The following is a 14,936-nucleotide window of genomic DNA, read 5'->3' as shown; positions in this document are numbered from 1 at the left end:
GTAAGATGGTGCGCAAATGTTTCATTAGGTCTATTGATTCTTTAGAACTCGTTATTGTTTGCAAAGAAATATTTTAGTGTACTGCGGTAAGCCTAGTGACGTAAGCAGCGTTTTTCCCGTTTACGTCATGGAAAATTTTCATTCATAAAACATTCTAGCCAAAACTAATTTTTCGATAATGAGGCATTTTCAAACCGATATAACGGTCGACCTCGAGTTTTCCCGATGTGGCCAATGAGTTGAGAATTTTTTTCTCACTATTATGCACATACCGTGAACTTTTAAAGAAAATCGTTAGAGCCGTTTTCGAAATAAAATTTATATATATATATAAATATAAATATATATACATACATACATACAAGAATTGCTCGCTTAAGAGTATAGGATATATATATATATATATATATATATAAATTTTATTTCAAAAACGGCTCTAACGATTTTCTTTAAAATTTCAAGGTATGTGCATATTAGTGAGAAAAAAATTCTCAACTCATTGGCCACACCGGGAAAACTCGAGGTCGACCGTTATATCGGTTTGAAAATGCCTCATTATCGAAAAATTAATTTTGGCTAGAATGTTTTATGCATGAAAATTTTCCATGACGTAAACGGGAAAAACGCTGCTTACGTCACAAGGCTTACCGCAGTACACTAAAATATTTCTTTGCAAACAATAACGAGTTTTAAAGGATCAATAGACCTAATTAAACATTTGCGCACCATCTTACTGTAGATTGATTTATTATAGAACTATGAAAGAAAAGTAATGAAATTAAATGTGCCGATATATGATTAGTTATTGTGTTTAAAGTGCTTAATAAATTGTTTACACTTTAATTGTGTAGAGCGGTGTAGATACCTTTTACTTTGTTGTTTATTTTGCTGGTGACCTCCATCTGTCTCGTTCTGAGGTTGCATGCAACCATGTGCTCTCTTCTATGTCAGCTAAGTCAAGTTTGCGCCATAAGCTGGTCTTTTAAGGGTTTCGGTGTTACGTCGACCACCTTTTAGCTCACCAAAAAAGACTGCCTTTGGCATGCGTTCGTCTGAGATTCGTCTCCCATACAGGATACTGCTCTGTCCAGCGTAACTGTCGGACTTAAAGAATTCCCTCTATACAAAGGCCGCGGATACACATTTGAGACCAAAAGAAAATTTGCTGCCGAGGACAGACGCAGACGCTAAAAGAAAATCTTAATCGAGCATCGCGGACAATGGTTATGCTTGCCCTGGATGTGGCAAGATATGTAGGTCACAGCTGCAATCCTCATTAATTTTCGGACTCTAAGACAAGCCTTATTATTATTTTGCTGGTGAATTATTACCATGTGTTCATGCTTCAGTGTCTACCTCTCCTGTACCAAAACAAAGGAAATGGTCATAACACAGCTTCTCTACGCCTTACTTGCTCACACTAAACATGATATCCATCTAGCGGTCAACGAGTTTGCGTACACTGCAGCCTCTTTTGATTTAACTATAAACCTCGGTAAAAAGCTTGGAGTTAGGGCCAGGAGAGATCTGAATGGATGGATGTGTAAAAGCAGGCCATAGCACCACTAGGATGGATGGATGGCAAAAGCCGGTATGAACTTCCTATAGTCCGACAGTCAGGCTGGGCAGGGCACGTATCCCGTATGGGTAACGAGCATATTGTTTGGCGTAACAGAGGTGCCCCACGGAAACGTTTCTTTAGAAAACTAATGCCATGATTTATGTCTAATAAGAAAAAATGCGCCATTTTACTTACACTAAGTGCATGTTTTACCCTATAACGTAGAGAAGTTACATTGCAAAGACTTTCTTCCAAGCCAATAATACTAGGCCTACAATAGTTAAACGCAAAAGATGGATTGTAAAACTATAAGACGGACGTGAGCTGTAGTTTGTCTAGACTGTAGGAGGACTTAAGACTTTAAATTTAATCGACATGTACAATTAGGCCTACAATTAGAACTAACAGAACACTAAAACAACTCTTCAGATTAGTAGTCTTTATCCGATCGTTCATTTTCGTAATTACAAGAATATTCCCAAAATGACTTCGGGTATATAACCTTCCGAAATTATTTAACAGAGCGAGGTTCGGCCACCTGGTACAAAAATATTCTCAAAATGACTTCGGGTATATATCCTTCCTTAACAAATTATTCATCCGAGCGAGGCTCGGTCACCTGATATCCTATACTCTTAAGCGAGCAATTCTTGTATGTATGTATGTATGTATGTATGTATATATATTTATATATATATAAATTGTATTTCAAAAACGGCTCTAACGATTTTCTTTAAAATTTCAAGGTATGTGCATATTAGTGAGAAAAAAATTTTCACAACTCATTGGCCACATCGGGAAAACTCGAGGTCGACCGTTATATCGGTTTGAAAATGCCTCATTATCGAAAAATTAATTTTGGCTAGAATGTTTTATGAATGAAAATTTTCCATGACGTAAACGGGAAAAACGCTGCTTACGTCACTAGGCTTATCGCAGTACACTAAAATATTTCTTTGCAAACAAGAACAAGTTTTAAAGAACCATTAGACCTAATTAAACATTTGCGCACCATCTTACTGTAGATTGATTTATCATAGAACTATGAAAGAAAAGTAATGAAATTAAATGTGCCGATATATGATTAGTTATTGTGTTTTAAGTGCTTAATAAATTGTTTACTCTTTAATTGCGTAGAGTGGTGTAGATACCTTTTACATTGTTGTTTATTTTGCTGGTGACCTCCAGCTGTCTCGTTCTGTGCTATCTTCTAGGTCAGCTAAGGCAAGTTGGCGCCTAAACTGGTCTTTTAAGGGTTTCGGTGTTACGTCGACCACTTTTTAGCTAACCAAAAAAAGACTGCCTTTGGCATACGTTCGTCTGAGATTCGTCTCCCATACAGGATACTGCTCTGTCCTGCGTAACTGTCGGACTTAAAGAATTCCATCTATACAAAGGACGCGGATACACATTTGAGACCAAACTAAAATCTGCTGCCGATGACAGACGCAGACGCTAAAAGAAAATCTTAATCGATCACCGCGGACAATGGTTATGCTTGCCCTGTATGTGGCAAAATATGTAGGTCACAGCTGCAATCCTCATTGATTTTCGGACTCGAAGACTAGCCTTATTATTATTTTGCTGGTGAGTTATTACCATGTGTTCATGCTTCGGTGTCTACTGTCCTGTACCTACTGTCCTGTACCAAAACAAAGGAAATGGTCATAACACAGCTTCTCTGCGCCTTACTTGCTCACACTAAACATGATATCCATCTAGCGGTCAACGAGTTTGCGTACGCTGCAGCCTCTTTTGATTTAATTATAAATCTCGGTAAAAAGCTTGGAGTTAGGGCGTGTTGACGGAAGGCCCAGGAGAGATCTGAATGGAGAGATCTGTAAAAGCAGGCCATATCTCTCCACGGGCTGTAGCACCACTGGGATGGATGGATGACAAAAGCCGGTATGAACTTCTTATAGTCCGACAGTCAGGCTGGGCAGGGCACGTATCCCGTATGGGGGACGAACATATTTTTCGGCGTAACAGAGGTGCCCCACGGAAACGTTTCTTTAGAAAACTAATGCAATGATTTAAGTCTATTAAGAAAAAATTTGCCATTTTACTTTGTCACAAAGTGCCTGTTTTACCCTATAACGTAGAGATTTGCGTCACTTGATGTTTCGTACTAAAGCCATAATGAATATATACTAATTCCATAATTAAATGTCTGAACGTTACCATCTGAGAAGTAACACTGCAAAGACTTTCTTCCAAGCCAATAATAGTAGGCCTACAATAGTTTTACGCAAAAGATGGATTGTAAAACTATAAGACGGATGTGAGATGTGGTTGGTCTAGACTATAGGAGGACTTAAGAGACTTTATATTTAATCGCCATGTGCAATTACATTTGGAACTAACAGAACACTAAAGCAACTCTTCAGATTAGTAGTTTTTATCTGATCGTTCATTTTCGTAATTACAAAAATAGCCCAATAGTTTTACGCGAAAGAAGCAATGTAAAACGTTAAGACGTGAGCTGTGGTTTTCTATAGGCCTACTGTTGGGGGGACTTTCTATTCTAATCGCCATGTACAATTACATTGAGAACTGACAGAACGAAAAAGCAACTCTTTGGATTGAGTCTTTACCCGATCGTTCATTTTCGTAATTACAACAATATTCCCAAAATTACTTCGGGTATATATCCTTCCTTCACAAATTATTCATCCGAGCGAGGCTCGGTCACCTGATATTTGTAGATAAAGAGACATTCTCAGAAATGTTCAAGAGACGAACCCATAGACCCGCTGACACTTTAATGTAGACACATAGCAGTACAGAGCAATATGTTTGAGTACATCACAGCGGACATTTTGGTTTTCTTGATGGTTCATGTTGAGTTCGAATTTGATTGGAATTGATTTGATTCAAAATTGTTATTTTGAGGAATGATGTTCACAGACGTTGACTCTGTTGAATCTAAAATGTTGATATTCAGTTTTAAGTTAGAATATTGATTCTGATATAAAATGATGCAACTAAATGATGATTCAGAAACATGACCCATCTTTTACATGTGAATATTTCTTCCTTAAAATGCTCGCCGTTGACCAAGTCTGGACTTCTCTTGAGTTGACAACTTGTAGAGAGAGTAAGATTTACCCAGATGGCCAGCAGGCAAAAAGTCACTTGTCAGAGTTCGGGCATGTGATCGCCACTTCCGTTCATAGCTGTCCTTACTGGGATGAGTCCATAACTTGTTATAGACTGGACGCGAACTAATCAGAAACAGAAAGTGTATGTAAAAATTCAATAGAAAACAGTTTTTGTTTTGTCTGAATATGTTCATAGTAAATAAGAAAAATTATTGTAACTCTTTTTTTTTACAGTCAACTATTTAAATGACAATGCTGGATTTGTTTCATCAGAGTCAACTATCTATATAACAATGCTGGATTTGTTTCATCAGAGTCAACTATCTAAATGACAATGCTGGATTTGTTTCATCAGAGTCAACTATCTAAATAACAATGCTGGATTTGTTTCATCAGAGTCAACTATCTAAATAACAATGCTGGATTTGTTTCATCAGAGTCAACTATCTAAATGACAATGCTGGATTTGTTTCATCAGAGTCAACTATCTAAATGACAATGCTGGATTTGTTTCATCAGAGTCAACTATCTAAATGACAATGCTGGATTTGTTTCATCAGAGTCAACTATCTAAATGACAATGCTGGATTTGTTTCATCAGAGTCAACTATCTAAATGACAATGCTGGATTTGTTTCATCAGAGTCAACTATCTAAATGACAATTATCCTTCCCCTTACAGTTTAAACAAATTCTTAAATGTAATAGCAATAAAAATTGTTTACATAAACTTAGAGACTAGAACAAAAACACGGATCAGACTAGAAGCTCTTGATTGAATAATGCTAAAAAAAAATAAAAAAATTATACTATAGTAAAGGATTGAGAACAGAAAACATATGAGCATAGATAATAACGTGAAAATGTTTTGGATAGTTTACCTCATTTGAATAATAACAATTTAACTCTTATACATTGGAAATCAATCGTGTTTTAATTAGCATAGCTTTTTCTTGCAAAGTTGACATCCTGGCCTGAAGTTAGCAGTAATGTCAGTAAAAGTGATGTCGATAGAGCGCGTGAATGAAATGAGTATTCTTACCATCCATGGGCTGTTGGTCTAGAGCCGATGTTATTGGGACATCTTGCCGTCTTCTGTCTATTTTCTTCCCTTAAACCGCCATCTTTATTGAGCAGCACTATCCTAATGCCACGATGCAAGACAGAGATCTGGGCAGAACGTGAAGTAGAAAAAATATAAAAAAAATGTAAATCTTTAGCTTATTAAAACTGTAGGGAAAAAAATCAATTTGAAGTTGAGCACCTGGCATTCTGTTGATCAAAGTAGATATAAGTTGTGAAATGAGGTCAATAAGTAGTCTACACAAAAACTGATAAAGATAACTTGTGAAAGTCTTGAACAAGTCAAAAGACGTAGACATTGACATTCTTTCCCTGTTGAACATTTGTCTAATATTAGAGTCTCTGAACATCTTATGAACAGGTTTCCCGTAATAGCGTGCTGTGAAATGATGTACGTCAGTGCTGCACTGGTATCAAGCAGAGGACTGCAACTACTACAGGTTTTCTTCGAGTGTCCAGTCAGCTTCCGTTAGAAAGCAACAATCAAGAAAAGGTTTCTGAAACATATAAGTCCAAAGTTGACTGGTCGAGAAAAGAAATTTCCCAGATGACCATTTGTTAAACACATACTTTTGAGTTGTTGACAAAACTTTCATAATAAGAGCCCTATAAGAATGATTATAAGCAAAATACACAATAGTTATATTAATTGTTATATAAGACTTTGATATGCATAAACAAAGCTAATAGACAATGAATTTATTGATATGCATAAACAAAGCTAATAGACCATGAATTTATTGATATGCAAAAAAACAAAGCTAATAGACAATGAATTTATTGATATGCATAAACAAAGCTAATAAACCATGAATTTATTGATATGCATAAACAAAGCTAATAGACCATGAATTTATTGATATGCAAAAAAACAAAGCTAATAGACAATGAATTTATTGATATGCATAAACAAAGCTAATAGACAATGAATTTATTGATATGCATAAACAAAGCTAATAGACAATGAATTTATTGATATGCATAAACAAAGCTAATAGACAATGAATTTATTGATATGCATAAACAAAGCTAATAGACAATGAATTTATTGATATGCATAAACAAAGCTAATAAACAATGAATTTATTGATATGCATAAACAAAGCTAATAGACCATGAATTTATTGATATGCAAAAAAACAAAGCTAATAGACAATGAATTTATTGATATGCATAAACAAAGCTAATAGACAATGAATTTATTGATATGCATAAACAAAGCTAATAGACAATGGATTTATTGATATGCATAAACAAAGCTAATAGACAATGAATTTATTGATATGTATAAACAAAGCTAATAGACAATGAATTTATTGATATGCATAAACAAAGCTAATAGACAATGAATTTATTGATATGCATAAACAAAGCTAATAGACCATGAATTTATTGATATGCATAAACAAAGCTAATAGACAATGAATTTATTGATATGCATAAACAAAGCTAATAGACCATGAATTTATTGATATGCATAAACAAAGCTAATAAACAATGAATTTATTGATATGCATAAACAAAGCTAATAGACCATGAATTTATTGATATGCAAAAAAACAAAGCTAATAGACAATGAATTTATTGATATGCATAAACAAAGCTAATAGACAATGAATTTATTGATATGCATAAACAAAGCTAATAGACAATGAATTTATTGATATGCATAAACAAAGCTAATAGACAATGAATTTATTGATATGCATAAACAAAGCTAATAGACAATGAATTTATTGATATGCATAAACAAAGCTAATAGACCATGAATTTATTGATATGCATAAACAAAGCTAATAGACAATGAATTTATTGATATGCATAAACAAAGCTAATAGACCATAAATTTATTGATATGCATAAACAAAGCTAATAGACAATAAATTTATTGATATGCATACACAAAGCTAATAGACCATGAATTTATTGATATGCATAAACAAAGCTAATAGACCATGAATTTATTGATATGCAAAAAAACAAAGCTAATAGACAATGAATTTATTGATATGCATAAACAAAGCTAATAGACCATGAATTTATTGATTTAAAGCTAAAACGTTCAAAGAAAATGTCATTTCACGCGTTTGTTTGCACTAACACTAAACTCCTAGAAAGAGTTTCGCCTTGTTCTGGAACTAAAATATTGTTAACTTTCTTCCCCCTAACTAACTATTGTGTTCTACCACGTGCGAACTAGTGTGATGTTTTTGTTTTTAAGACTGGAAAGCGGAAGTGTATTAGTGTTACGTCACATTAGGATTGAGGAGTTTAGTTTTTATAGCACATCCTCACAATTTAGGTCATGTCGTGCAAGAGACGTTAGTTTTTGTTTTTGTCCATTGATAGATTGAGGACAGTTGTTTTGTGTATGTGTGTGTGTGTTTTGTTTGTTTGTTTGTGAATTCAATTTGGAGTTTTGTACAATATTTCTTTTCCCGGGATCAATGACTCATTACGACTAGATTGGGTTTCGGTCAGAAGTCTGCTATCTAAGTGATAGCGGGGTCGGGGAATCGGTCAGTTCTTTTTGTTTACTCTTACAACCCACGTTCTGGTATCAGCAGCGGGCTATCGTGTACTCTACTTACCAACAATGTCTACTTCTAAACGCCTACATGAGCTCCCGAAATCCGTCAGGAGTTTTTAAGAGACGGGAGATCGTAACGTCAGGAGTTTTAAAGAGACGGGAGATCGTAACGTCAGGAGTTTTAAAGAGACGGGAGATCGTAACGTCAGGAGTTTTAAAGAGACGGGAGATCGTAACGTCAGGAGTTTTAAAGAGACGGGAGATCGTAACGTCAGGAGTTTTAAAGAGACGGGAGATCGTAACTTCAGGAGTTTTAAAGAGACGGGAGATCGTAACGTCAGGAGTTTTAAAGAGTCGGGAGATCGTAACGTCAGGAGTTTTTAAGAGACGGGAGATCGTAACGTCAGGAGTTTTAAAGAGACGGGAGATCGTAACGTCAGGAGTTTTTAAGAGACGGGAGATCGTAACGTCAGGAGTTTTTAAGAGACGGGAGATCGTAACGTCAGGAAACAAAGAAGTCTTCGTTAGCTGTCTGAGAGATGCCTTGAAAAAAGATGGGTTCGACCCGGGCACTCACGAGTTTGAAATGAAGGCTGAACTCGGCGAAATATTGAATGAAATGCAAAAAAAAAGTTCTAGGGTCAATGCAAACAATGGCGACTGGTCTGAAAGAGATCTGGAGGCATTCAGAAGTTAAGGGAGGAAATGGCCGCAGGGAAGTCACAGCTTACAGTGGAGGTGAAGCAGAAAATTCAAGTCCTTAGTGACGAGATCCAGGCAGTCAAGCTGGGCAAAGTTAAAGGCATTAAAGCAATAGAGTGAAGCAACTTGGAAAGTCAAGTCACCTCTATTTTTGATGGTATAGTTTCGTAAACAGACTAATAAAAGTCCATTTAAGGCGCTACAAAAGTGAACAACTTGAGTACGAACGATCAAAAAGCGACTGGATTACTGCTCTTGTCACGAGCAAAGGTTTCTGCAGTGCTACAGAGAGTTAACGACCAGCAAGATTATGAGGCCATTGTTAGAACAATGGAATTGCGATTTGGGGACGAACACATGAAGGAGGTTTATAGGGTGCAATTGAAGACTCGGCAACAAAAACCAGGCGAGACACTACATGAAGTGGTGGCAGATATCGAAAGACTGGCACGCCTGGCTTATCCTAACTTAATCAAGGAGGTCTTCAAACGAACGCGTCCATTTGTTTTAAAGGTTTGGACATTCTTTCTGAAATGAAAGAAACCTTCTGCAGGTCGGTAGAGCAGCGGGGTGGGTTCGAACTCGGATCATCATGACAACTTTCCGAAGAGCATACCACGTGACAATGCAGCCACCCAGCTAGGTTTTAAATATCTTCTGAGCTTCAGAAAAAAAAGTCTAAGCTTAACACTAACTAGTGGCTCGAATTATAAAATAGTCAAGTCCTAGGTCAATCTAAGCATGTACTGACCATCTGAAGACCTAGGTCAATCTAAGCATGTACTGACCATCTGATCCTGGGAATGAAATGGTGGCAGACGAAGTGAGTTGGCTGTTGGTCGAGTGACTCGCTGGTTAATGGTTTGAATCTTCTCTTCTCTGACCACGTTTGTTAGTATCTTGGGTTTAAACCTAGACAAGAATTTACCACGTTTGTTAGTATCTTGGGTTTAAACCTAAACAAGAATTTACCACGTTTGTTAGTATCTTGGGTTTAAACTAGACAAGAATTTACCACGTTTGTTAGTATCTTGGGTTTAAACCTAAACAAGAATTTACCACGTTTGTTAGTAGACCTTCTTGACAACATTTGCAAAGCAGTTCGTGTAGAGGTTGGATTAGAGTAGTTTTGCAATGTGTTAGAAGATCTGTGGGGATACCATCGCATCCGGGTGCTTTGCGGGCAGCCATGTTGTCTATGGCTTTGTTGAGCTCTGACAGGGTGGGTGTTTCATCTAGCTCGTTCATTTCCTTAAGCCTTAAGGACTGAGTCAGAGACTGAGCTTGTTGTGGCGTAGAGCTCAGAGTAATGCTCAACCCATCTGTGCATTTGTTGGCACTTGTCTGTGATAATTTCCCCAGTAGTTGATTTAAGAGGTGCTGACTTGTTTTGAGAGGGTCCGAGAGCCTCTTTGATTCCTTCATACATCCCTCTTATGTTGCCCACTTGGGCTGCGAGCTGAATATTCTCACTGAGCTCTACCCAATATTCATTGGCACAGATCCTTGCTGTCCTCTGTACAGTGGCTCTAGCTACTTTCAGGTTTAACAGGTTACGTTGATGACAGGCGCTAAAATAGCTGATTTAGAGTCAAACCAATCATTTTGTTTTGTAATTTTTCTTCCAAAGATGTCCTGGAAAGTCTTTTGTATGGTGGACTTGAGGTGTTCCCATTTTTCTGTACCTGTATTTCCAGAGACATTTGTATTCTCGCGTTTAAAAGATTCCGCAAACTGTATCTTGTTCTATGCTTCAGATTCTAACTATTAACTAACAACTACTATTAGTATTGAGCCCCTGAAGCCAGAGCCAGAAGCGGTCTTAGGACTTTAAATTACAAGTCTGATGACTGAACACATACATCCAACCACTATACTATATACTTATTTTACATTCTCCCTCCCACACACTGCCTTAATTAGTTGGTGGTCTCGTACATACACACAGACACGCTCATGCTACACAAAGGAATTTGTGATAGGCCTATCTGTTTATAAATACTGTTAAGCTTGAATAAATCAATCAGTAACAGAGTTGAAAACAATAAGATATTTAAAACGAAAAAATAATACCAACCAATATAGGTATATCATTTAACAGTTTCGTAAAATTATCAGAAACACAAGCTATTTACAAGACACTTAGGTATTCGTATCCGGCTCTGGCTCCGGCCGAATATCAAAAAGTACTACCCGGTGCACCTCTAAATTATATATATAAAATGATAATTAGGCTTGTCTTCGAGTCCGAAGATTAATTAGGAATGCAGTATTCCCGTGGCTACGCAGCCCCAGCTGCGACATACATATTTTGCCACATCCAGAGCAAGCGTAGCCATCGTCCGTCAGTGGTTGATTTAGATTTTCTTTTCGCCGTCTGCGTCTGTCCTCGGCAGTGAATTTTGTTTTGGTCTCAGTTGTGTATCCGCGGCCTTTGTGAGTGAGCTCCAGCTGTCTCGTTCTGAAGCTGCATGCAACCAAGTGCTCTCATTTATGTCAGCTAAGGCGCCTATATATATATATCAATTTAAAGAAGTGCTTCTCAACCTTCAGTGGAAAGGAAAAAACTACTTTGGTGCCTCTCCTCTTTGACAACTGAGGGGAGGGGGTTCTGGGGTAGCGCTCTAAGCTTTTCCCCCTGCGGCGTTCACCAAACGTTTTATTTCATTCGTAGCTGCCCACACGCATTCACCTGACCTCTTCAGTTCACTGTGAAACGGGCAAGAGAAATGAAGTAAAATAAAGTCAATCTTGTTCTTTGTCAAAGTCTTGTTCTTTCTCAAAGTCTTGTTCTTTGTCAATCTTGTTCTTTGTCAATCTTGTTCTTTGTCAATCTTGTTCTTTTTCAAAAGTCTTTGTCAATCTTGTTCTTTGTCAATCTTGTTCTTTGTCAGCTTTGTTCTTTGTCAATCTTGTTCTTTTGTCAGTCTTGTTCTTTTGTCAGTCTTGTTCTTTGTCAGTCTTGTTCTTTGTCAGTCTTGTTCTTTGGCAATATTTTATGTTGTGTCTGTTGTATTTATGTGTATGTTTCTGTTGTGTTGTATTTTAATGAGAAAAGAGTCCTCGTAATCACAAATTTCCATAAGGATCAATAAAGCATTCTTATGTCTTAATATTGTTGATTGCCAATATTGTTGATTGTCAATATTGTTGATTGTCAATATTGTTGATTGTCAATATTGTTGATTGTCAATATTGTTGATTGTTAATATTCTTGATTGTCAATATTGTTCTTTGTCAGTTTTCTTTTTTGTCAGTTTTGTTCTTTGTTAGTTTTGATTACTGTCAGTTTTGTTCTTTGTTAGTTTTGATTACTGTCAGTCTTGTTCTTTGTTAGTTTTGCTTACTGTCAGTCTTGTTCTTTGTTAGTTTTGCTTACTGTCAGTCTTGTTCTTTGTTAGTTTTGCTTACTGTCAGTCTTGTTCTTTGTTAGTTTTGCTGACTGTCAGTCTTGTTCTTTGTCTTATCGAGTGTCCTGTGGGTTACTCACAGATCTTCACTATCAGCGTCGGAATATTTGCTCGAGAATTTTTCCGATTCTGCTGACATACGAGCCAGTCTCTTGTAGCCTTGATGGACGTTAGACACATAAGATGAAGAGGATCTTCTAGTGGACATTTTCTACAACTACAAACAATAGCAAGACATTGATTGAATGTTCATTTCAAGGGAAACAATACATGTAAGCTATGATTGAATGTTCATTTCAAGGGAAACAATACATGTAAGCTATGATTGGATTGAGCGCTTCAGGATCTTTAAAGGGAAAGTCCCAATGAATGAAATAATCTAAAAATAACGCGAGTGTGTGTGTGTGTGTAAACAGGTAAAGTGTAAGCGTGGTTGTCATTTAGTATTCAGAGAATTTGTTTCTTCTCACGTGCCACAAGTTAAAGACTACGTCATTATGCTCTTGTAAAGAGTCGTGCGGTCAAACATTTCAAGCCTGTACAGGTTTAGAGCTACATTCCCTTGTTTCTTTAAAATATCTGATTGCGACAGTCTAAAGACAACATAGCAACATGAAGGAGGAGTCTGACTCAAAGCAGGGCCCGATTTCATGGATGCTGGCGAGGCCCCTCTTCTATTTTTTTTTTACAATAACTAATTTTAATTAGTACATCAGTATATCAACATTTATTATACACTATGCACAGGAAGCAACTCAAAACTGAACTTCACAAGCAAATTGGTGTACGTCTAAGGTAGAATAACAAAGTATGAATTGGAATTTTTCCTAAAAAAAAACCGTTACCATTACTAATACAATAACACAGACTAACTGGGCCTGTCTTCTGACCAACGTTTGTTAGGAAATTGATGTCTCTGCTTGTAAGAGATTCAATAGATATATAAGTGCGATATTGTTTCCATTGTTCTTGGAGAATGACTGACCGAAGGTTTTGATCAATTTGACTTGAGTTCGGATAAGCTTCTTTGACCTGAGATGAACTCCAATTGGTGACAAGACAAGGAGACCTATGTCTCTGGTAAGGAACTCTGCTGTGTGGCGTAGTGCCTCATAGCTTCCACACAAAACTAGTTGACCATTGGATAGTCTCCCCGCAGTGTCGGCAACGGGTATCATAATTGGGCCGAAACCAGGCTAGGTATGCACAAATTGGGAAGTGTCCCGTACGCCACTGCGCTATTATCGACTGTTCCGACCTTTTTAGCCTCCGCCACGGGTCCTCTCGGTTAGGGTGGCGCATGTGCTACCAGACTCCCATGCAGTTTCGGATTCATCCCAGGATTTCAACCATCTATCATGTACCCACTCTCGTATAACTGTGGTAGTCTGTTGAAACGTACTTGGTGCCTTTCAAATGTCTTTCAAAGCGTAGACGTACTAAACATTATGTATGACATTCATTAAAGTTACATCTAGAGAAATCACATGAAACATTAAATATCTTAACCGTTCAAGTCCTACATCTTTAAAATCCTGTGATAAGAGCCATGACTGATAGCGATATGCAAAATGTAAATGGCGGGGCCCCTGCCAGACGCGGGGCCCCTGCCAGACGCGGGGCCCAATTCGGAGCAATCAGTAAAATCGGCCAATAGAAGGGCCTAACTGAAGGTTGGCTAATTTTATAACTAGATAGATCTAAATAAAGTTAGTTAAAAAGATAAATAAAGTTAGTTAAATAGATAAATAAAGTTTGCTAAATAGATAATTAAAGTTAGTTAAATAGATAAATAAAGTTAGTTAAATAGATAAAGTTAGTTAGATCTAAATAGATAAAGTTAGTTAAATAGATAAATAAAGTTATTTAAATAGATAAATAAGGTTGGATAAATGTCTGAAATGGATTAAATTTTATTTAAATAAAGTCCTCGAGATCTACTCGGAGGGTTGAGCTCACGATGGACTTACGTCTCGCCTGGTAAGAAGTCTACTTAATGTGGTGTCTAGAATCTCGATGGACTCCAGTCTAGTTTCTACATCGAGACATTTCAATTGGTTCAAAACCACAGAAACGGGAAGACTAAAACATTAGAATGGGGAATTCCCGTTTTGGGTTGCACCAATACTACAGCCAAACATAGGAGGAATCCCATAGAGTAATACAAGTAGTATATATAAGTCTAGGATGAATCCACAGCATTCTAAAAGTTTTGGATTTTTCATTTTTTAATTACAGGCCTAGATAATAATGTTGTTTTAAATTTTAATCCCATGAAACTTTTGATCTGATTTTAGGGCATAGGTTGTGTTTGTTACATGTGTATAGATTTTTGTTTGTTATATAATCTATTTTCTTCAAAAGGCAACCTAAAAAACGTCTGCCAGTGTCTTAATCTTTATATAGCCTAGTACTGAGCATTCACTGAATAAGATATAGGTCTACTTTACATTGATCATCGATGCATTGACCACAAGATATAGGTCTATTTTACATCCATGCATTGAACACAAGATATCAAATAATTCTTTAATTCAACAAATCGTTTTT

At 36.7% G+C, this 14,936-nt stretch overlaps 2 protein-coding genes across 3 annotated transcripts in view; one reads left to right on the top strand and one right to left on the bottom strand.

Annotated features, from left to right (window-relative positions):
- Positions 1–5,485, top strand: part of LOC106078340 (uncharacterized) — a 58,942-nt gene extending 53,457 nt beyond the window's left edge. Inside the window, exon 5 of the mRNA XM_056040977.1 lies at positions 4,897–5,485. Within this exon, the coding sequence (XP_055896952.1) occupies positions 4,897–4,994 (98 nt within the window). The 3' untranslated portion in view covers positions 4,995–5,485. The remainder of the gene's footprint in view (positions 1–4,896) is intronic.
- Positions 4,307–14,464, bottom strand: LOC106078341 (uncharacterized). 2 transcript variants are annotated; one of them, XR_008779757.1, is made up of 6 exons: positions 14,357–14,464; positions 12,467–12,603; positions 9,765–9,888; positions 5,926–6,241; positions 5,704–5,831; positions 4,307–4,785 (listed from the first exon to the last, which is right to left on the bottom strand). XR_008779757.1 is itself a non-coding variant. In XM_056040978.1 (6 exons), the coding sequence occupies exons 2-6, from the start codon at positions 12,592–12,594 to the stop codon at positions 4,444–4,446; spliced, it is 597 nt and encodes a 198-aa protein (XP_055896953.1). In that variant the 5' UTR covers positions 12,595–12,603; positions 14,357–14,464; the 3' UTR covers positions 4,307–4,443. The 2 variants fall into 2 exon arrangements, 1 of the variants encoding a protein (XP_055896953.1); XM_056040978.1 differs by lacking the exon at positions 5,926–6,241 and having other exon boundaries at positions 4,307–4,486; positions 4,612–4,785.
- Between the last annotated feature and the right edge of the window lie 472 nt (positions 14,465–14,936).

Source organism: Biomphalaria glabrata, chromosome 9 (assembly GCF_947242115.1).
Source record: "Biomphalaria glabrata chromosome 9, xgBioGlab47.1, whole genome shotgun sequence".
NCBI lineage: Eukaryota > Metazoa > Mollusca > Gastropoda > Planorbidae > Biomphalaria > Biomphalaria glabrata.
This window is presented reverse-complemented; position numbering and strand designations above follow the sequence as displayed.